Here is a 21,692-nt window from a genome sequence, read left to right on the forward strand (position 1 = left end):
CAAGAGGTACAGGCTCTGCTCCACCCCAGACCCCCAAATCAGATCAGCTGTTTTTCCTTTTTTTATTTTTGATCTGTTTCACATATTAGACTTTGACTTGTTTGAAGAACAGCTTCCTATGGTAAAAAATTCTGGAAAAAAAGATTCCCTGGACCAGCTGATTCCTAAACTGCTAACACCGCGTAGGTCCGCAGTTCACCTGGAACAGCTTTCACTGTCCTCCCTTCTGGCAGGGCTCCCTCGAAACGCTGGAGAACACAAAACCAAGGAGAACACAAAACCAAGGAGCCGGGGAGAGGAGGAGGGAGGGGTGTGACCAGCAGCTCCGGCAGCCTGGAATGTTCTCTGGAGGACTCTGCACGCACAGGAGGAGCAGAGCTCAGAGCAGAGCGGCCTTCCGGGAAGGCCCCTCCTCATTGCAGCCGGCAGGCCCCGCCTGCGCTCAGGAGCCCTGCATCTCTGTCCAGTCACCCTGCTGCAGGATGTGCTGCAGCAGCCCATTGACCACATCCAGCGTCTCGTCCCTCTCCAGCACGATGTCATATGAGTCCATGTAGCGCTCCCGCCGCTCCTCCACCTGTCCGGGGAGCAGAGAGCGAGAGTCCCCCAGCGCCCTGCCCTCTGCCCAAACCGCTGTTGCGCACCAGGGGCAGGGGAGGAGGGCCTTCAAGCCACGACTCCCCAAAAGGAGTTCAGGGTTACCCGGCCCTGTCCTTTGGAGACACACATGGCCGTGGGTGCAGGCTGCCACAATTAACCCCTGGGTCAGCGTCAAAAGGAAGGTCACAAGGATTAAGAGACAAAAAACCAGATGTTACCTCTAACCTATGAGAACTGAATTTTCAAAAGCCTTCCACACCTGCTGGCTGAGTCTGATGCCATACTGTGCCCCTCTACGACCCTGGTTTCATCCACTAACACCTTGTCTGTTTCTACGTCTTCCTTCTCTAAACTATAAACCCACATCTTGAATACCAACATCCCCCATCTCAATCATGCCCTTATAGGTAAGATTTAGGAGGACTGGTGATCAGCCCAACCACTTTCTAAACTATGTCACCTTGGGCAAGTTACTTAATCCCCCTGCCTCAGTTTCCACACTTATAAAAAGGTAAAACAGTCACTACACCTCCAAGTATGACTATACAGATTAGCTGGTCTTATGTTCCTGGCACAAAGTGAGCACTCAGTAAGTGTGAGCTCTGATGATGTGCTCTGACCTCCAGATCATGCCCTGTGCTGTGCACACAGCTCTGACCACTGGGTACCTCTTGTTTCCTAGGAGACTATGGCTTGTGTCTGACCTCTGTGCCTCTAATACTTCACACAGTGTGTATCCCATAACAGGAATGAAGGAGCCAGCCATGAAGAGCCCGGGTCTCATACCTACCTTGTCATTTAGGAAGCCAATCTTGAGAATGTTCTCCACGCCAGGAACCCCATCAGCCATTGTGAGGTCCCCCATGGAGTCTCCCAGCAGGAGGATGTTGGTTTTGCCCTGAAGCTGCTGGAAGTAATTGGAGTTCTCGAACACAGAGCTGTTCTTGTTGTAGGTATGGATGAGCTGGCCCTTGAATCCGTTTAGGAAGCCCTAAGTAGTCAAGACGAGAGACACACAGAAGGGCTACAGGGACCTATTGAGGGCCGGTTTTCCAGTCTGCCATGGAAGAAACAGAATCCTGAAAGCCACAGATAATGCCAACACTTCACTGCGGTCCAAACTAGGGTCAGCAAGCTAAGGCTCGTGGGCCAGATTTGGACTATTTTTGTAAATTAAGTTCTGTGTGTGTTAGTTGTTCAGTCGCATCTGACTGTGTGATCCTATGGACTATAGCCCGCCAGGCTCCTCTGTCCATGGAATTCTCTAGGCAAGAATGTTGGAGTAGGTTGCATTTCCTTCTCCAAGGTCTACTGGAACTTAATTTATAGGCCCATTTGTTTACATCTTCTCAAAGGCTGCTTTTTTGTGTGACAGGGTAGTTGTGAATGATCCTAGGAAGATATTTACCATCTGTTCTTTTATAGGAAAAGGATTTTTTGTTTGGTTGGGTTCTTTTTGGCCATGCCACATAGCTTAGGAGATCTTAGTTCCCCAACTGGTGACTGAATCCAGGCCTCAGAAGTGGAAGCACAGGACAACCAGGGAATTCCAAAAAAATGTTTCCAGCCCCTGGTTTAAACTAACAGAGGCCATCAGATATTGTAGATCACCTGCTCTGGGGGAAGCAAGAAGCTGGGATACAAGCATTGCCCAGGCTACATGTGTACTAACCTCAGCTGTGGGCTGCACCCTAACCACAAGTCAAAGGGATGAACATTCCAGCCTTGGTCTTAAGGGGAAGAAGTCAGAATATGGGTGAGTCAGTGGAGCCACCTCTGGCTCAAGCAAAACAAGTCCAAGTCCAAGCGCCTGAGTACCTAGGATGGCACATGACCCATGACAGTGACACAGGGCCTGGCTGAGCCCTAAACTAGGTCTTCCCCGCAGACAGACCACTGTCAGCCAGACATGCAAGAATGGGTCTTTCAAAAGCAACTGTCTCTAGCCGCGTTAATAAATAAATAGCTGTCAAGGGCAATGAAGCCAGCATGCCTTCCCCTCCCTCCTCCTGCCCCCAATCCCAGTTAACATTCAGGGTGAAGCACACTGGCTGGCAGTCCCCATCCTTCTTCCAGCCCCAGCCCTAATGAGATGCAGCTCACATCTTCATCAAACTCCATGTAGTTAGACATGATGTGGATGTTGGGGTGGAACACCTTCCTCTGCCGGATCATTTCTTCCAGGACATCCCCAATGCCCGCAGAAAAGATGAAAAGGGGAATGTTGTTCTGCGAAAGGGTGTTGAAGAATGTCTTGTATCCATCCCTGAAACCAGATGAATGGTTCTGAAACTGCATCGCCTCTGCTACTGCCCTTTATTTTCTATTTGGGTTACATCTGTAAAAATTTTCTTTAAACTTTTTTTTTTTTTTCCTTGGGCTGCACTGCTCTGTATGCGAGATCTTAGTTCCCTGACTAGGGATTGAACCTGTGCTCCTGCATGGAGAGCTTGGAGTCTTAACCACTGGACTACCAGTTAAGTCCCTCTAAAATATTTTAAATTGAGGTATAAAATACATAGAATAAATCATTAAAGTGCACTAATCATTAAGTGTTCAGCTCAATTAATATTTATAACATGTATACATACATGTGATACCTACCAGGTCAAGGTTCCCTCATGTCCCTTCCCAGTTGATGGCACCATCCCCATTTTGACTTCACATCACCATTGATTTGCTTTTCCTGTCCCTGAACTTCACATAAATCATATAAACACATTTGCTTGTTTGTTTGTTTCTAGATGATTTTGACTGAGCAAAATACAACCAGGTGGCTCTCCTAGGGTGGCTTCAGTGGAGAGCACCCCCAACCTCCCCACGCACAATTCTTGAGGGAAGGCACCCGTGCTGACTCTTTCCTATACGTGCCCCCATCCCTCCTCTGATAAAGAACGCTCCAGCAGAGAGAGCTGAGCTCTGAAGGACACCGATGATCAAGGGTCCCAGGCCGGCCAACTCCCGTGTCTGGATAAAGAACACCAGTTACCATGGGGATCCCATAAGTCTTTTTACCACTGGGAAAAATTACCAAGACACTGTTTGTTCTAGAAGATGGAGCATCTTCACCACATCCGTTACCAGCAGTGTGTGTCCTCGGACACACCCAAGCATAGAAAATTCTCTGGCTGAGTCCAGAGAGGAAAAGCAAGACCTTTTCCTCATGCAGCTACTCATGGTGCTAGGTCCCTTCTGACTCTTCCAGCGACTCCTCTTCAACTCCCTTCCAGCCTCGCTTTGTGAGCAAACCCATTCCAGTCTGGCAGAAGCATTTTCCGGAGCAGGCAGCTCACCTGAGCATTGCATTGGACTCTCTTACCACCTGGGCTATCTGAAACTTCTGAATCTTCTGTTGACACAGGAGGTCATGTGCTTTGGTCCACCTGGAGAGAGACACCCCACAAAACCCTAAACTCAAACCACTAAGTAAAATGCCCTTTCCCATCGCAGGCCTGAATCCCCTTTGGAAGTGCTGGCAGTGGAGGCCTCATCCTTTTCCTCAGAGCCACTTCCTGCGGGACCCTGGTTGTCCCTAAAGGAGGGGGGTGAGACAGCAACACTGCAGACCACAGCTGGGTGAGTTGCTGCTGATGCCAAAGTTCTTCTGAACCCTTTCTCTGGGGCTCTGTCCAGTGATACTGGTTTTTCTGAGGTGGGTTATTACCCCAAAGCACCAAGGGGCTTATCCCCCAAACTAAAGGGCTTCTAGTTTACTCCAAGGATTCTCAGTGAGCCCCCTACTTCATCCAGCAGCAGCCATGAGTGACCTGTCTGTGTCTGGACAATCTGTTCTAATAGCTGGGAATGTGGCATTCGGTTGAGCATTCAGTAAGGTAAAGGAGCCTGCATCTGATTTCAAAGCCAGACCAAGCCATCATTCACCACTACTGGCACTTACCATTCTACCATGTGAGGTAACTTCTCTTTGATGGTCCGGTGTGGGTCAATCTCAATTGGGTAATAATGGTGAAAAAGCGCTTTGAGCTGTGACATCCAAAATGAAGAGAAAAGTCATCAGTCTACATCAAGTTTTCCCCAGCAGAGTCCTACAGTCCCACATGAGAAAAAAAATCACCAGTCACCCAGAAGATGCAATTCATATAAGGGAGTCACAGGAGCTTCAGAGCTGGTCATCCTTCTGTATTCCAGCCCCACCCCCACCCCCCTGCCCCAAAGACTGAGATCTAGGCATCAACAACACAAAGAGGCTTTGTAATGAGGTACATCTAGAATTTTGTTGCCATTGTTGTTATTATAAATTAGCCCAGGCATCAGCACTTAATCAGTAAGAACTGAGTTAATGCTGTATCTCCTAAAACGTGGTATGCTTTCTTAGGTAGTAGGCAAGATAACTTAGGGGCAGGGGAGCACATGGATAAAAACACATTTCATTTTAGTGGTTTGGGACTCATTTTAATGCTATGTCAGAAAAAGAAAGAAAACAAACACATCAAACTACTGCTTTCACAAAGATTGTTTCTTTTGCAAGTGTAGTAGTAGTCGTAGTGGTAGTTGCTCAGTCATGTTCAACTCTTGGTGACTCCACGGACCGTAGCCTGCCAGACTCCTCTGTCCACAGAATTCTCCAGGCAAGAATGCAGGAGTGGGTAGGCATTCCCTTCTCCAGGGTCATCTTCCTGACCCAGGGATCGAACTCGGGTCTCCTGCACTGCAGGCAGATTCTTAACTGTCTGAGCCACTAGGGAAGCCCAACTGCCCTGCTTTTAAAGATTTAAGTACTACGAGTTGCACTTAAATCTTTAAAAGCCGGGCAATTTAGATAGATCTGGTAAAAAAACACGCTCTAGTGGAGCTAGAATACTGTAGTATGTTCAGGGATAACCATTGCACTGCCAACGTCAGGTGGACAACCTCACCGGGAGCATCTCCATGTGCCTCCTCTGGCTAAGGTCACCTTCCACATGCCTGGACCCTCCAGACTTTAGGGAGGCTGCTTCAGGGATCATGTGTCGCATGGTTCAGTCAGTAACAGTGCCCAATAAAAACAGGAATGGACAGAGTGAAGAATTATAATTTTAATACATGCATGGTCTCGGAATATTATGAGATCAAATGGAGTCCCCGACCATCAGTCCAAAAGAGGGTTAAATTCAAAGACAGGAAGCCCCTAAAATGTATTAAAGATTCTTAATTATTTGAATGTGAGAACATTCTTCTGAAAGTAAAACAGAACTCAACAGAATATAATTTTTAAAAATAAAAAAATTTCTTTACATAAATTTTGCCTTATGAATTTCTTCAGAAAAACATCCACACCAGAAATCCTAGTTTTCTCTAGCTTCTTTATCCTAGAGAGGGCACCCAAACCTTTTATTTGTGAATGAAGCTCTCTGAAGTTGCTATGATCGGGGACATGAGGGACCGAAAAGAGTGACTTCCCAAAGGTGATCAGTGGTAGAGCCAGACTCTGCCTTAAGCTACACATGGCATCTCCAGAGACACAGGTGTAGAAATAGAAAGGCTATCTATAGCTCACTGCCCATCCTAATAACCAGTAATCATGCAGAGTACTGGAAGAGCTGACCAACCATGGCCGGCCAACGCACTGCTTAGTACACAACTGGGTGAACTTCATAATCAAGTGGAACTAAATGATACAGTTACTTACAAGAAAGAGCTCAGCAAAGAAACGAGCAGTTAGCACAGCTCTGCTCCGGCACAGAGGACATTGATGGGAAGAACGTGGAACAAAGTAAAATGAACTCCAAGGCTACAGGGATCACCTTATATTATCTGTATGCATCTTGTGGAAATGGGGAGTTTCATACACAGACATTAATTCAGAAGTCTTTCTTGGTAACTGCTAATGCACCAAGAAAATTTAGACTATCAAGGAAACAGCATAATACAGTTAAAAAGAGTTTGGGAACAGAATCAGATGTATGGGAAAACCAAGCTCTGCATCTTGCTATGTGACTTTGAGTTAAGTTGTTCAAACCTCTCCAAGTCTCTGTTTCCCCATCTGTTAAATGGAGGCAGTAAAACATCTCCTGGAAGTTCCATAGCTAGCAGTAAGCATATTCCAACCATCCATTATCACATGTCTTGGCCAATAAGGAAAAGCTATCTCAGTGTATAAGACTAAGTCCACCTGGGAATTCCCTGGTGGCCCAGTGGTTAAAACTCCTCCCTTTCATTGCCAAGGGTCCTGTTCAATCCCTGGTCAGGGACCTCTACGATTCCACAAGCCACACACACACACACACATAAAAAAAGACTAGGTCCACCTGAGCACAACAACAATTTTTTTAAAAAATTAACCTTCTATGGTCTCAACCCTGGAATCTTTGGTCCTAACCAAGAACCACTGGATGCCGTATATGCCAGCCATTTCTGAGCAAAGAAGGGAGTAACCCACCTCTTTCCGGCACTCCTCACTGATGATCTTGCTGTTATCCAGAATGTCTGCAAAAACACAGAACTCCTTTTACTTGTGCCTTAGAAGCCATCATCCTGTCAAGTCCAATAAAGCAAGCTTGTGTGTGACTTACTGTAAGAAGAAGGGCATCGTATTCCATTATATGCAAACCTGCTCAAGGTCATGTCAAAATCAGAAATGACCTGAAATGCAAAAGAGAGATGATGCCTAGACAGGCACCTTCCGGTGTAGCCCTGCATCAATATGAATACGGAAAGCCAAACAGCTCTATGCCCAGCCTGCTGGCACAGCCCTGGGGGAGTTAGGAACAACTGGAGAGGGAAGGAAGAACTAATTCTAGTTAGTACCTGTGCCAACTCAGAGAACACCCAGTTTCGTGGAGGGTGGGGATGGGGACTGCAAAATCAGGACCTCTTCTACCCTTTCAATAGCACCCATCTCAATGCCCTGGCTTCTCTTAAGATGCCTCCTCCTTCTGGCTCATCTCCACATCTGCACCTTCTTCGGGAGCCCACCAACCTCAGCTAGTAGGGACAACAAGACCCGGAGGCCTGGTGTGGGGTGCTTTCTGTCTAAAGAAATTTGAGAACATTGAAATCTAGGTTTTCGGACAGGTGGGCTCTCCTCCAAGGCAAAACAGGCTTGCCCTCAAGTCCCTGGCTATTTCTAAAGGCTGAAGGCTTACCTGCACGTGTCTGCAGCAACGCGGTAAGGCGCCCAGGGCAGGCCACCTCCCCAGCCACCCGCATCCCGCCCAGCGGCCCCGACCGTGCCCCCCGCGATACCTGTAAGCGGTCTTCCCCGCCCTTGCGGAGGGCGCCCACGATCTCCTGCACCCGTCCGGGCTGCCGCATCAGGACCGTGGCCTTCATCAGGGTGCTCACCTGTCCCGAGACCCGAGAGAACCGCTGATTCCAGCACCGCGCAGGGACCAAAGGGAGCCCCGCGAAGCCGGGCCGGGGGCGCAGGGGGCGAGCAAGGGGCTCTGGCAAGGCCTGGGCGTCTACGGGCCGCACTGGCGCGGCGGGGCCCAGACGGCCTGCTGGGGGTCGCGGAGCGCCCGGGGGTTCGGGGTCAGCCCCACGCCGGTCTCCTGCTCCCACCTCACCTCCTCCGCCATTGCGCTCGCGGGCCGGTCGGCGGCGTGGACACAACGACCGCCCCCGCGCCTGCACTGCGCAGGCGCCGCTTCCGACCTGGGCGGATCCGGGGGCGGGGGGCGGATCCGGGGGCGGGGTGGGGTTGGGGTGCCGACTTCGAGCCCAGAGGTGGTGGGTTCGGTGCAGGGTCTGGAGAGGCAGGCGGCCTCTGGAGGGCCGCGCGGCGCTGTGCGCGTGCAGACCCTGCTTGAGAGCCCTGTGTTGAGGACGGGGAGGGTCCCAAGAGGCAGAGGGTACGTGGGTGCCATTCCTTGTAGAGCAAAAACCCTGACCAGGGTGGTCATTTCCAGGCTTACAGTTTGCATGATCAAAAGGCTGCAGGAAGGGAAGGGATGTGAAGGAGACATAAGTGAGTTCTGTTGAACAGCTGGAAGGTGCTTCCCTCTCTGGACTCGCTCATCATAGAAGATGGATGACTCACGTCCAGAGGGCAGGAAGGCCCTGGACAGGTGGACCAGAATGAAAGCTCATCCATCAGCTTTACTTCTTCCTTCTGCCTTCTCTGACTTAGCTTCCCAGAACTCTGTGTGGGAGTCAAGTGCTGGGCTGTAGAAGAAGGTAGATGGATGTTACAGAGATGCCCAACTGAACACCTGAAGTAGGCCACAGGAGTTAGAGTGAAACAGAACTCTGATATGGTGGTGCTGGTGGTCACGGGGCCCTGGTCTTCTGGTTGCGGAAGGTGTGGGGTGGTCTCCAACCTGAGTGGTGCCTTGGGGCAGGGGAGAAGGAAGAAGGACAGGGACAGGAGAGAGTTCCAGAACCTGAGAACACAATCCTGAGAGTGACCTCACTGCGGCCCCAGGATTCTGGAACCTGGACTGCCTGATGGGCCCTATATGAAAGATGTAGTAGGGAAAAGGAGCGACAGCTGGCTAAAGGGGCCCCCCCACAATCCTCCCCGACACCCTAGGAGAGCAGCCTCTCTCCGCTGATCCCAGGGTGCCATGGAGATGGAGAGCGCGGCGGCCTCCACACGGTTCCACCAGCCTCACATGGAGAGGAAGATGAGTGCGATGACCTGTGAGATCTTCAACGAGCTTAGGCTAGAGGGCAAGCTCTGCGACGTGGTCATCAAGGTCAATGGCTTTGAGTTCAATGCCCACAAGAACATCCTCTGTAGCTGCAGTTCCTACTTTAGGTATAACAGGGTTGCTGAACTAAGCCAAAGGGGGAACTGGGCTCATTCTGAGACATTTTGGTTCATTTCATGTTTCCCACCCCATGATCTTAAGTTTAGGGATCCTGTCAAAGCCCTGGGCTTCTGTAGACTGGCTTCTTTGTAGACGGGCCTCTGAAGAGGCCCAATCAGGGCCGGAGCCTCTCTGGTTTTCAACTGAACTTCAACCAGCTGTTGGTGGGTCTGGTGCTTTTTTTTTCTTTGATTTGCACCCACACCAACCTTTGGGATAGTTGGACACCTGTACTGGATTTCCTACTTAAACCTAGGTAACAATGCCACCTCAGCTACCCCTTAAGCCCCTGAGACTGTTTCAGGCAGGGTGATAAATTAACAAGGATAGAGAGGGTGGGAAGGGGGGTGAAGGGAAAGAACCCGGGAAATATTTATCAGAAATAAAAGGAAGTTTGAGCCGAAAGTGTTGTAATCAGGAAGGTAAAGAGCTATCTTGCTTATGAGCTGAAAATATTTGAGTACTCAGTTCCAATGAAGATATGGTAAGTGTGTCCCACCTAAAAATTCTCATTCATGTAAACTTAGAGCAAGGTATACAAAAAGGTCGAATAGCGCATATTTTAAGTGGACTTTTGCAGGCCACACAGTCTTTGTCACAACTACTCCACTCTGCTTTCAGTGCAATAGCAGCCATGTTTTGTTGTTGTTCAGTCGCCCAGTTGTGTCTGACTCTTCATGACCCCATGGATTGCAGCACGCCAGGCCTCCCTGTCCCTCACCATCACCCAGAGTATACCCAAGTTCATGTGCATGGTATCAGTGATGTCATACAGCCATCTCATCCTCTGATGCCCTCTTCTCCTTCTGCCCTCAATCTTTCCCAGCATCAGGGTCTTTTCCAATGAGTCAGCTCTTTGCATCAGGTGACCAACATATTGGAGCTTCAGCTTCAGCATCAGTCCTTCCAATGAATATTCAGGGTTGATTTCCTTTAAGATTGACTTGCTGTCCAAGGGGCTCTCAAGAGTCTTCTCCAGCACCACTGTTCGAACACAACAATTCTTCGGTGCTCTGCCTTCTTTATGGTCCAGCTCTCACCACCATACATGATTACTGGAAAGACCATAGCCGTGACTATACAGACCTTTGTTGGCAAAGCAATGTCTTTGCTTTTCAACACACTAAGTTTGTCACAGCTTTCCTGCCAAGAAGCAATTGTCTTCTGATTTCATGGCTGCAGTCACCATCCACAGTGATTTTAGAACCCAAGAAGAGGAAATCTGTCACTGCTTCCACCATTTTCCCTTCTATTTGCCATGAAGTGATGGGGCTGGATGCCATAATCTTAGTTTTTTTAATATTTAGTTTTAAGCTGGCTTTTTTTACTCTCCTCCTTTACCCTCATCAAGAGGTTCTTTAGTTCCTCTTCACTTTCTGCTATTAGAGTGTTATCATCCACATATCTGAGGTTGTTGATGTTTCTCCTGCCAATCTTGATTCCAGCTTGTAACTCATCCAGCCTGACATTTCTCAAGAAGTGCTCAGCATGTAAGTTAAATTAACAGGGTGACAGCAAACAGCTTTATCATATTCCTTCCTCAATCCTGAACCAGTCAGTTATTCCACACAGGGTTCTAACTGTTGCTTCTTGACCCACATACAGGTTTCTCAGGAGACAGGTAAGATGGTCTGATATCCCCATCTCTTTGAGAGTTTTCCACAGTTTGTTATGATCCACACAGTCAAAGGCTTTAGTGTGGTCGATAAAACAGAGGTAGATGTTTTTCTGGAATTCCCTTGCTTTCTCTGTGATCCAATGAATGTTGGCAATTTGATTTCTGGTTCCTCTGCCTTTTCTAAACCTAACTTGGACATCTGAAAGTTCTCGGTTCACGTAATGCTGAAATCTAGCATGCAGGATTTTGAGCATAACCTTACTAACATGAGAGATGAGTGCAATTGTCTGGTGGTTTGAACATTCTTTAGTACTGCCCTTCTTGGGAATTGGGATGAGGATTGACCTTTTCCAGTGCTGTGGCCATTAGTGGGTTTTCCAGATTTGCTGACGTATTGAGTGCAGCACTTTGATAGCATCATCTTTTAGGATTTTTAAATAGCTCTACTGGAATTCCATCACATTGACTAGCTCTATTTATTTATTTTTAATAATTTATATTTTTACTTTTGACTTTGCTGGGTTTTCATTGCTGCGCGTGGGCTTTCTCTAGTTGTGGAGAGTGGGGGCTACTCTCTAGTTGCAGTTTACAAGCTGCTCATTGCAAAGCTCAGGCTCCGTAGCTATGGCACACAGGCTTAATTACTCTGCGATATGTGGAATCTTCCCGGACCAGTGATTGAACCTGTGTCTCCTGCATTGGCAAGCAGATTCTTAACCTCTGGACCACCAGGGAAGTCCCACTAGCTTTACTGACAGCAGTGCTTTCTAAGGCCCACTTGACTTCACACTCCAGAAGGTCTGACTCTGGATACCTTTCTGTGGTAAAGGGACTTGCATAACTCAATGAAGCTCTGAGCCATGCCATGTAGGGCCACCCGAGATGGACGGGTCACAGTGGAGAGTTCTGACTAAACAAGGGAATGGCAAACCACCCCAGTATACTTGCCATGAGAGCCCCATGAAATGTATAAAAAGACAAAAAGATATGACACTGAAAGATGAGTCCCCAGGTTGGAAGGTGTCCAATATGCTACTGGGAAGAGTGAAAGACAACTACTAATAGCCCCAGAAAGAATGAAGCAGCTGGGCCAAAGTGGAAATGACGCTCAGTTATGGATGTGTTTGGTGATGAAAGTAAAATCTAGCGCTGCAAAGAACAGTAGCATAGGAACCTGGAATGTTAGGTCCATAAATCAAGGTAAACTGGACATGGTCAAGCAGGAGATGGTAAGAATAAACATTAATATTTTAGGAATCAGTGGACTAAAATATACAGAAATGGGCAAATTTAATTTCAGTTCAGTTCAGTCGCTCAGTCGTGTCCAACTCTTTGTGACCCCACAGACTTTAACATGCCAGGCTTCCCTGTCTATCACCAACTCCCAGAGCTTGCTCAAACTCATGTCCATCAAGTTGGTGATGCCATCCAACCATCTCATCCTCTGTCGTCCCCTTCTCCTCCTGCCTTCAGTCTTTCCCAGTATCAGGGTCTTTTCCAATAAATCAGTTCTTTGCATCAGGTGGCCAAAGTATTGGAGTTTCAGCTTCAGCATCAGTCCTTCCAATGAATATTCAGGACTTCCTTTAGGATCGACTGGTTTGATTTCCTTGCTGACCAAGGCACTCTCAGGAGTCTTCTCCAATACCACAGTTCAAAGGCATCAATTCTTTGGCGCTCAGCTTTCTTTATAGTCCAATTCTCACATCCATACATGACTACTGGAAAAACCATAGCTTTGAATAGACGGACCTTTGTTGGCAAAGTAATGTCTCTGCTTTTTAATATGCTTTCAGAGTCGGATACAACTGAAGCGACTTAGCAGCAGCAGCTAGGTGGTCATAGCTTTTCTTCCAAAGAGCAAACATCTTTTAATTTCATGGCTGCAGTCACCATTTGCAGTGATTTTGGTGCCCAAAAAAATAAAGTCTGTCACTGTTTCCACTGTTTCCCCATCTATTTGCCATGAAGTGGTGGGACCAGATGCCATGATCTTAGTTTTTTGAATGTTGAGTTTTAAGCCAGGTTTTTCACTCTCCTCTTTCACCTTCATCAAGAGGCTCTTTAGTTCTTCTTTGCTTTCTGCTATAAGGGTGGTGTCATCCACGTATCTGAGGTTATTGATATTTCTCCTGGCAATCTTGATTCCAGCTTGTGCTTCATCCAGCCCAGCATTTCACATGATGTACTTTGCATATAAGTTAAATGAGCAGGGTATCCTTGACGTACTCGTTTACCAATATGGAACCAGTCCATTGTTCCGTGTCCAGTTCTAACTGTTGCTTTTTGACCTGCATACAGATTTCTTAGGAGGCAGGTAAGGTGGTCTGGTATTCCCATCTTTTGAAGAATTTTCCAGTTTGTTGTGATCCACACAGTCAAAGGCTTTGGCGTAGTCAATAAAGCAGAAGTAGATGCTTTTCTGGAACTCTCTTGCTTTTTTGATGATCCAACATATTGGCAATTTGATCTCTGGTTCTTCTGCCTTTTCTAAACCCAGCTTGAACATCTGGAAGTTCTCAGTTCACATACTGTTGAAGCCTGGCTTGGAGAACTTTGAGCATTACTTTGCTAGCATGTGAGATGACTGCAATTGTGCAGTAGTCTGAACATTATGGCATTGCCTTTCTTGGGGATTGGAATAAAAATTGACTTTTTCCAGTCCTGTGGCCACTGCTGAGTTTTCCAAATTTGCTGGCATATTGAGTGCAGCACTTTCACAGCATCATCTTTTAGGATTTGAAATAGCTCAACTGGAATTCCATCACCTCCACTAGCTTTGTTCATAGTGATGCTTCCTAAGGCCGACTTGACTTCACATTCCAGGATGTCTGGCTCTAGGTGAGTGATCACACCATCATGGTTATCTGGGTCATTAAGATCTTTTTTGTATAGTTCTTCTGTGTATACTTGCCACCTTTTCTTAATAACTTCTGCTGTTAGGTCCATACCATTTCTGTCCTTTATTGTGCCCACCTTTGCATGAAATGTTCCCTTGGCATCTCTAATTTTCTTGAAGAGATCTCTAGTCCTTCCCATTCTATTGTTTTCCTCTATTTCTTGGCATTGATCACTGAAGGTTTTCTTATCTCTCCTTGTTATTCTTTGGAACTCTGCATTCAAATGGGTATATATTTCCTTTTCTCCTTTGCCTTTCACTTCTCTTCTTCTTTAATCTATTTGTAAGGCCTCCTCAGGCAACCATTTTGCATTTCTTTTTCTTGGAGATGGTCTTGATCACTGCCTCCTGTACAATGTCACCAACCTCCGTCCATAGTTCTTCAGGTACTCTGTCTATCAGATCTAATCCCTTGAATCTACTTGTCACTTCCACTGTATAATCATAAGGGATTTGATTTAGGTCACATATGAATGGCTCAGTGGTTTTCCCTACTTTCTTCAATTTAAGTCTGAATTTTGCAATAAGGTGTTCATGATCTGAGCCACAGTCAGCTCCCAGTCTTGTTTATGCTGATTGTATAGAGCTTCTCCATCTTTGGCTGCAAAGAATATAATCAATCTTATTTTGATATTGACCAACTAGTGATGTTCATGTGCAGAGTCTTCTCTGGTATTGTTGGAAGAGGGTGTTTGCTATGACCAGTGCATTCTTTTGGCAAAACTCTGTTAGCCTTTGCCCTGCTTCATTCTGTACTCCAAGGCCAAATTTTCCTGTTACTCCAGGTATCTCTTTACTTGCTACTTTTGCATTCCAGTCCCGTATGATGAAAAGGACATCTTTTTTTGGCATTAGTTCTAGAAGGTCTTGTAGCTATTCATAGAACCACTCAACTTTACCTTCTTCAGCATTAGTTGTTGGGGCATAGACTTGAATTACTGTGATAATGAATGGTTTGCCTTGAAAACGAACAGAGATCATTCTGTAATTTTTGAGACTGCACCCAAGTACTGCATTTCAGACTCTTTTGTTGACTATGAGGGCTACTCTATTTATCCTAAGGGATTCTTGCCCACAAAAGTAGATATAATGGTCATCTAAATTAAATTCATCCATTCCAGTCCATTTTAGTTTACCGATTCCTAAAATGTCAGTGTTCACTCTTGCCATCTCCTGTTTGACCACTTCTAATTTATCTTGATTCATGGACTTAACATTGCAGGTTCCTATGCAATATTGTTCTTTACAGCATCAGACTTTACTTCCATCAGTAGTCATTTAATTTGGTTGGACCATTATATCTAGTACTGCAGGCAAGAATCCAATAGAATAAATGGAGTGGCCCTCATAGTCAACAGAAGAGTGTGAAATGCAGTACTTGGATGTTACATCAAAAATGACAGAATGATCTCGGTTCATTTCCAAGGCAAACCATTCCAACATCACAGTAATTCAAGTCCACGCCCCAACCACCGATGCCAAAGAAGCTGAAGTTGATCACTTCTGTGAAGACATAGAAGACCTCCTAGAACTAACACCAAAAACAGATGTTCTATTCATCACTGGGGATTGGAATGCAAAAGTAGGAATTCAAGAAAACCTAACAGGCAAGTAACAGGCAAGTCTGACCTTGGAATACAAAATGAAGCAGGGCAAAGGCTAACAGAATTCTGCCAAGAGAATGCACTGGTCATAGCAAATACCCTTTTTCAACAACACAAGAGACGACTTTACACATGGACATCATCATATGGTCAATACCGAAATCAAATTGATTACACTCTTTGCAGTCAAAGACAGAGAAGCTATATACAGTCAGCAAAAACAAGACTTGGAACTGACTGTCGCTCAGACTATCAGCTTCTCATAACAAAATTCAGGCTTAAACTAAAGAAAGCGGGGAAAACCACTAGGCCAGCCAGGTACGACTTGAATCAAATCCCCTATGAATACCATTGGAGGTGATGAATAGATTCAAGGGATTAGATCTAGTAAACAGCGTGCCTGAAGAAGTGTGGACAGAGGTATGTAATATTGTACAGGAGGCAGCAAACAAAACCATCCCAAAGAAAAGCAAGAAGGCAAAGTGGTTACCGGAGGAGCCTTCACAAATAGCTGCAGAAAGAAGAGAAGTGAAAAAGCAAGAGAGGAAGGGAAAGGTACATCCAACTAAACGCAGAGTTTCAGAATAGCAAGGAGAGACAAGAAGGCCTTCTTCAATGAACAATGCAAAGATATAGAGGAAAACAACAGAAGGGGAAAGACTAGAGATCTCTTTAGGAAAATTGGAAATACCAAGGGAACATTTCACCCAAAGATGGGCACAATAAAGGATAGTAGAGACCTAGTAGAAGCAGAAGAGATCAAGGAGAACTGGAAAATAGCCATGGACAATTCTAACTGAAAGGACATGGCTGTGTTCCAATAAAATTATTTTATTATCAAATTTTGAATTTATTATAATTTCCAGGTGTCACAATATTTTTCCCAATTTAAAAATGTAAAAAAATTCTTAACTCTTGGGCAGGACAAAAATAGAGGAGTTAGGTTGAATTTGGCCCAGAGGCTATAGGTTTGCAGACTTCTTTGATAGAGAATTTGATCTCTGAGCCCATATTTCCTTAAACTTCCTAGAAAAAGGATGCAAAAATATATTAGGGCAGGGACTTCTGCAACACCTAGAAAAGTACCTAGCTATTTAGAAAGGACCCAATAAATAATTGTGGAATAGTGGTCATTTATTCATTCAATAATTTCTTATTGAGTGCCTATTTTGTGACAGGTACTGGAAAAAAAAACAACACATAAATATTCCTGTTCTCATTAAGTTTACCTTTGAATAGGGGTAATAGGCATTTAATAAAATATATATCTGATCATAATTGCTAGGGAAAAAGAAGATAGGGAGTGGTTATTTTAAATAGGATTACCATTTTGCTGACAAAGTGACATTTGAGGAAAGACTTCCAGGGGGTGAAGTCTTAGAAGATATGGAAGTCTGGGGCAGGGGGGTGGCGGGGAGCCTTCCAGGCCAAGTAGAAAGCAAAGTGCAAAGGACCCAAGATGGAAGCATCTCTGGTGTATTCAAGGAAAGCAAGGCCAGCAGGGCTGGAATAAGGTGAGAAGGAAGGCGAGAGGAAATATGATTAGAGAGGTATTCATGGTCCAGATCTCAGGGGTCTTTTGTAGTCCCTGTTAAGGATTTCATATTTTACTCTGTAAATAACAAGGGAAGCCAGTGGAAGTTTCTGAGTGGAAGAAGAGCATAAACTCATAAGGATCACTCTGGGGGCTGGGATAAGACTGTAAACTCTGGAGATGTCAAGGGCAGAAGCAGAGAGATCAGTTAGGGCAGGGGTCCCCAACCTCCAGGTCACAGACTGATACCGGCCTATTAGGAACCAGGCTGCACAGCAGGTGAGTGGCGGGCAGGTGAAGCTTGTATTTACAGCCTGTGCCCATCACTCTCACGACTGCCTGAGCTCCACCTCCTGTGAGATAAGTGGCAGCATTAGATTCTCACAGGAGCAGGAATCCTACTGTGAACTATGCATGCGAGGGATCTAGGTTGCAGGCCCCTTATGAGAATCATCCTGAAACCATCCCTACCTCCCAGTGCATGGAAAAATTGTTTTCCACAAAACTGGTGCATGGTGCCAAAAAGGTTGAGGACTGCTGAGTTAGGGGGTTTATTCGCAATAATCGAGGAAACAGATGGCAGTGGCTCAGACTAAGAAGGTAGCAACAGGAGTGGTGCGAAGTGATCAGATTCTGGATATGAATAATACTTGTTTTAAAAGTGTATTTGCTCAAGTTTAATTTCTTTAATTGGGGTAGAGTTTGATGGACAATGGGCTGAGACAGAAAAGACCTGGGTCATACTACCAGCTGTAGATCTCAATTTCTCCATCCCTAAAATGGGGAAAAGGGCTACTGATCATGAAAATAGGAATAAAAGTGACCAAAGATCTTGGAAAGGTTCTTTTGCCCACTATATAAAGCCTACTCTCCTCCCTCTTACCTCACACCGATGTATTTCCAATATATTGTGTGCTATTTGGAAAATGTCCAAACTCTCCACAAGAAAAGGGTGGGGGTGGGGGGGGGGAAAACATGGCAGACCAGAGAGAAATATTTCAGTGACTGCTAGTTTTTGTCTCTCTTCCAGAGCTTTGTTTACAAGTGGCTGGAACAACACTGAAAAGAAAGTATACAACATCCCTGGCATTTCCCCTGACATGATGAAGCTGATTATCGAATACGCATACACCCGGACGGTCCCCATCACACCGGATAATGTGGAGAAACTCTTGGCTGCTGCAGACCAGTTTAACATCATGGGTATTGTCAGGGGTTGCTGTGAGTTCCTCAAGTCGGAGCTGTGCTTGGATAACTGTATCGGCATCTGCAAGTTCACGGACTACTACTACTGCCCTGAGCTGAGGCAGAAAGCCTACATGTTCATACTGCACAACTTTGAGGAGATGGTCAAAGTCTCAGCAGAGTTTTTAGAGCTCTCAGTCACTGAACTTAAGGATATCATTGAGAAAGATGAGCTCAACGTCAAACAAGAAGATGCTGTATTTGAGGCCATTTTAAAATGGATTTCTCATGACCCCCAAAATAGGAAGCAGCATATTTCAGTTTTGCTTCCCAAGGTCATTTAGTTATTTTTTTGTGGGATGCTTTAATTGTTCACTCTTTTTTTTCTGGCTGAGCCATGTGACTTGTGGGATCTTAGTTCCACGAAGTGAAGTGAAAGTCGCTCAGTCGTGTCTGACTCTTTGCGACCCCATGGACTATACAGTTCGTGGAATTCTCCAGGCCAGAATACTGGAGTGGGTAGCCATTCCCTTCTCCAGGGGATCTTCCCAACCCAGGGATCAACTCCAGGTCTCTCACATTGCAGGCGGATTCTTTACTAGCTGAGCCACAAGGGAAGCCCAAGAACACTGGAGTGGGTAGCCTGTCCCTTCAGCAGATCTTCCCGACCCAGGAATCAAACGGGGGTCTCCTGCATTGCAGGTGGATTCTTTACCAACTGAGTCAGTTCCGTGCCCAGGGATCAAAGCCATGCCCCTAGCATGGAGGTTCACTTGGAGTCCTAACTACTGGACTACCAGGGAATTCCCTTAATTGCTCACTTTTGATTCATTAATCCCAGAGGGATTGTCCCAAGGACTACACTCAGACGTTTGACAGATGCCAGAGTTGTCGTTATATTTATATATATACTTATATATAACATATATATAAATATACACTTATATATGTGGACTTCTCAGGTGGCACTAGTGGTAAAGAACCTGCCTGCCAATGCAGGAGATGTAAGAGACTTGGGTTTGATCCCTGGGTTGGGAAGATCCCTTGGATGAGGGCATGGCAACCCACTCCAATATTCTTGCCTGGACAATCCACGGACAGAGGAGCCTGCTGGGCTCCGGTCCATAGGGTCACAAAGAGTTGGACACGACTGAAATGATTTAGCACGCAGTCACTTATAGATGTACATATGTAGAAGGCATCCCCTGCCATTCTCTGGAATTTTAAAGCTTTCTTCGCCCCTGGCATGGCTAGTTCCTTCTGCCCCAATTATTTTCTCTTTGACCAAAATTCTGATAGTGGGGGAAGGAGAAAGCAGGTCTTCAAAAGAATTCTAAAAGGTCTTCCTTTCACCTCTTTCCTTCTGTGAGTTTCCCCAACCAAAACAGGAGTTAGACTAGAAACCAGGTAATGAGCATTGCACTCAATTGTAACCATCTGGTGCTAATTCATGTTACTTTATATAGAGAGACATAGATATCCAATCACTGAACAAGGACCACAGCTTTTTCTGGTCTAAAAGTCCTGTCCAGGGGCCAAGGAATGGACTAGCCCTGTGACCACTTGAGGTGGCTTCTTTCTCACTCATTCTCAGCATCCAAATGTAAGTTACAAAAATAAAACATGACCCTAGTGCATTCAGTGGAGGCTGTGAAGTTGTGGGCTTAAGGACATGGGTTTTTCAGACACCTCACCTCATCTGAATGACTTTCTGTATTTCCTTCTTAGGTTCGCCTGGCCCTAATGCATGCTGAATATTTCATGAACAATGTTAAAATGAATGACTATGTCAAAGACAGTGAGGAATGCAAGCCAGTCATCATTAATGCCCTGAAGGCCATGTATGACCTAAATATGAATGGACCTTCTAATTCTGATTTCACCAACCCGCTCACCAGGCCCCGCTTGCCCTATGCCATCCTATTTGCAATTGGTGGCTGGAGTGGTGGGAGCCCCACCAATGCCATTGAGGCATATGATGCTCGGGCAGACAGATGGGTGAATGTCACTTGTGAGGAAGAGAGTCCTCGTGCCTACCATGGGGCAGCCTATTTGAAAGGCTATGTTTATATCATTGGGGGGTTCGATAGTGTGGACTATTTCAATAGTGTTAAGCGTTTTGACCCAGTCAAGAAAACCTGGCATCAGGTGGCCCCAATGCACTCGAGGCGTTGCTACGTCAGTGTGACAGTCCTCAGCAATTTTATTTACGCCATGGGAGGCTTTGACGGCTATGTGCGTCTCAACACTGCTGAACGTTATGAGCCAGAGACCAACCAGTGGACACTCATTGCCCCCATGCATGAGCAGAGGAGTGATGCGAGTGCCACAACACTCTACGGAAAGGTGAGACCCCGGGGAAGGCGCAAGTAATGCTTTGTTTTTTGAGGTGGATGGAAAACAGAAGTGGCGGTATTCACCTTGCAATACTAACCCCTTCATCCAGTGACTAAGTGGCCCTTTGTAACCATCTTTTACCTATTAAAAAGCAATGTGTGCACATGTGGAAAAAACTCAGACTGCAGACTGGCATCTGAAGTGTCCTCAGCCCCCAGCCACCATCTTTCCTTCTACTCCCCAGAAGTAATTTTACTCATCCTGGAACTCTCTTCACACAGGTCTACATATGTGGTGGGTTTAACGGGAACGAATGCCTGTTTACAGCAGAAGTGTACAACGCTGAGAGTAATCAGTGGACAGTCATAGCACCCATGAGAAGCAGGAGGAGTGGGATAGGTGTAATTGCTTATGGAGAACACGTATATGCGGTGAGTTTCTTTCCTACAACAAATTGATAGCCTAGGTTTTCTATTAGCAAATAGGTTTACACTACCAGTGGGAAGTATCTGAAAGCTTCTTATCCACGGAAGATAGTGGAAGAGGGAGGTATGAAATCACGGGTCCCCGGCAAGGAGGGGATCCTCAGTGCACAGAAGCGACGGTTAACAGCCAGTTGTGTTTCCTCTGCTGTCCACAGGTAGGCGGCTTTGACGGAGCTAATCGACTTAGGAGTGCAGAAGCCTACAGCCCAGTGGCTAACACCTGGCGCACAATCCCAACTATGTTTAATCCTCGTAGCAATTTTGGCATCGAGGTGGTAGACGACCTCTTGTTTGTGGTGGGTGGTTTTAATGGCTTTACCACCACCTTTAATGTTGAGTGCTATGATGAGAAGACTGACGAGTGGTATGATGCTCATGACATGAGTATATACCGCAGTGCTCTGAGCTGCTGTGTGGTACCAGGGCTGGCCAACGTTGGGGAATATGCAGCTAGACGGGACAACTTCACAGGACTAGCACTGCGAGATGAAGTAAAGTACTCTGCCTCGACAAGTACCCTACCTGTATAAGCCTCTTCATATTAGCTAATAAAAAGTCTAAGCAATAAGAATTAATTCTTTTTTTAAATAAATGCAGTGTTTAAACTTGTAAGAGTACTGGAAAATGTTCAACTTAAGGGAGCCAAGGGTTGGATGATGGAAGGGAGTACGAGGGGA

General features: G+C 46.0%; 2 protein-coding genes across 5 annotated transcripts; one reads left to right on the top strand and one right to left on the bottom strand.

Moving 5' to 3' along the window:
* Nucleotides 1–48: 48 nt before the first annotated feature.
* NT5C3B (5'-nucleotidase, cytosolic IIIB) lies at nt 49–8,842 on the bottom strand. Of its 2 annotated transcripts, XR_011562088.1 has the most exons (10): nt 8,582–8,842; nt 8,104–8,475; nt 7,786–7,879; nt 7,113–7,182; nt 6,980–7,026; nt 4,499–4,584; nt 3,894–3,983; nt 2,704–2,866; nt 2,273–2,418; nt 1,447–1,591 (listed from the first exon to the last, which is right to left on the bottom strand). XR_011562088.1 is itself a non-coding variant. In XM_070773476.1 (9 exons), the coding sequence occupies exons 1-9, from the start codon at nt 8,118–8,120 to the stop codon at nt 443–445; spliced, it is 903 nt and encodes a 300-aa protein (XP_070629577.1). In that variant the 5' UTR covers nt 8,121–8,247; the 3' UTR covers nt 49–442. The 2 variants fall into 2 exon arrangements, 1 of the variants encoding a protein (XP_070629577.1); XM_070773476.1 differs by lacking the exons at nt 2,273–2,418; nt 8,582–8,842 and adding an exon at nt 49–577 and having other exon boundaries at nt 1,391–1,591; nt 8,104–8,247.
* Nucleotides 8,843–8,980: 138 nt separating this feature from the next.
* On the top strand, nt 8,981–21,604 carry KLHL10 (kelch like family member 10). Of its 3 annotated transcripts, none has more exons than XM_070773472.1 (5): nt 8,981–9,301; nt 18,021–18,528; nt 19,922–20,539; nt 20,812–20,961; nt 21,171–21,604. In XM_070773472.1, exons 1-5 carry the CDS (start codon nt 9,108–9,110, stop codon nt 21,543–21,545), a joined length of 1,845 nt encoding a protein of 614 aa, XP_070629573.1. In that variant the 5' UTR covers nt 8,981–9,107; the 3' UTR covers nt 21,546–21,604. The 3 variants fall into 3 exon arrangements, with proteins under 3 accessions (XP_070629573.1, XP_019836512.1, XP_070629574.1); XM_019980953.2 differs by having other exon boundaries at nt 18,039–18,528; XM_070773473.1 differs by lacking the exon at nt 8,981–9,301 and adding an exon at nt 11,866–12,200 and having other exon boundaries at nt 18,039–18,528.
* The last annotated feature ends 88 nt before the right edge of the window (nt 21,605–21,692 follow it).

Source organism: Bos indicus, chromosome 19 (genome assembly GCF_029378745.1).
Source record: "Bos indicus isolate NIAB-ARS_2022 breed Sahiwal x Tharparkar chromosome 19, NIAB-ARS_B.indTharparkar_mat_pri_1.0, whole genome shotgun sequence".
NCBI classification, from domain to species: domain Eukaryota; kingdom Metazoa; phylum Chordata; class Mammalia; order Artiodactyla; family Bovidae; genus Bos; species Bos indicus.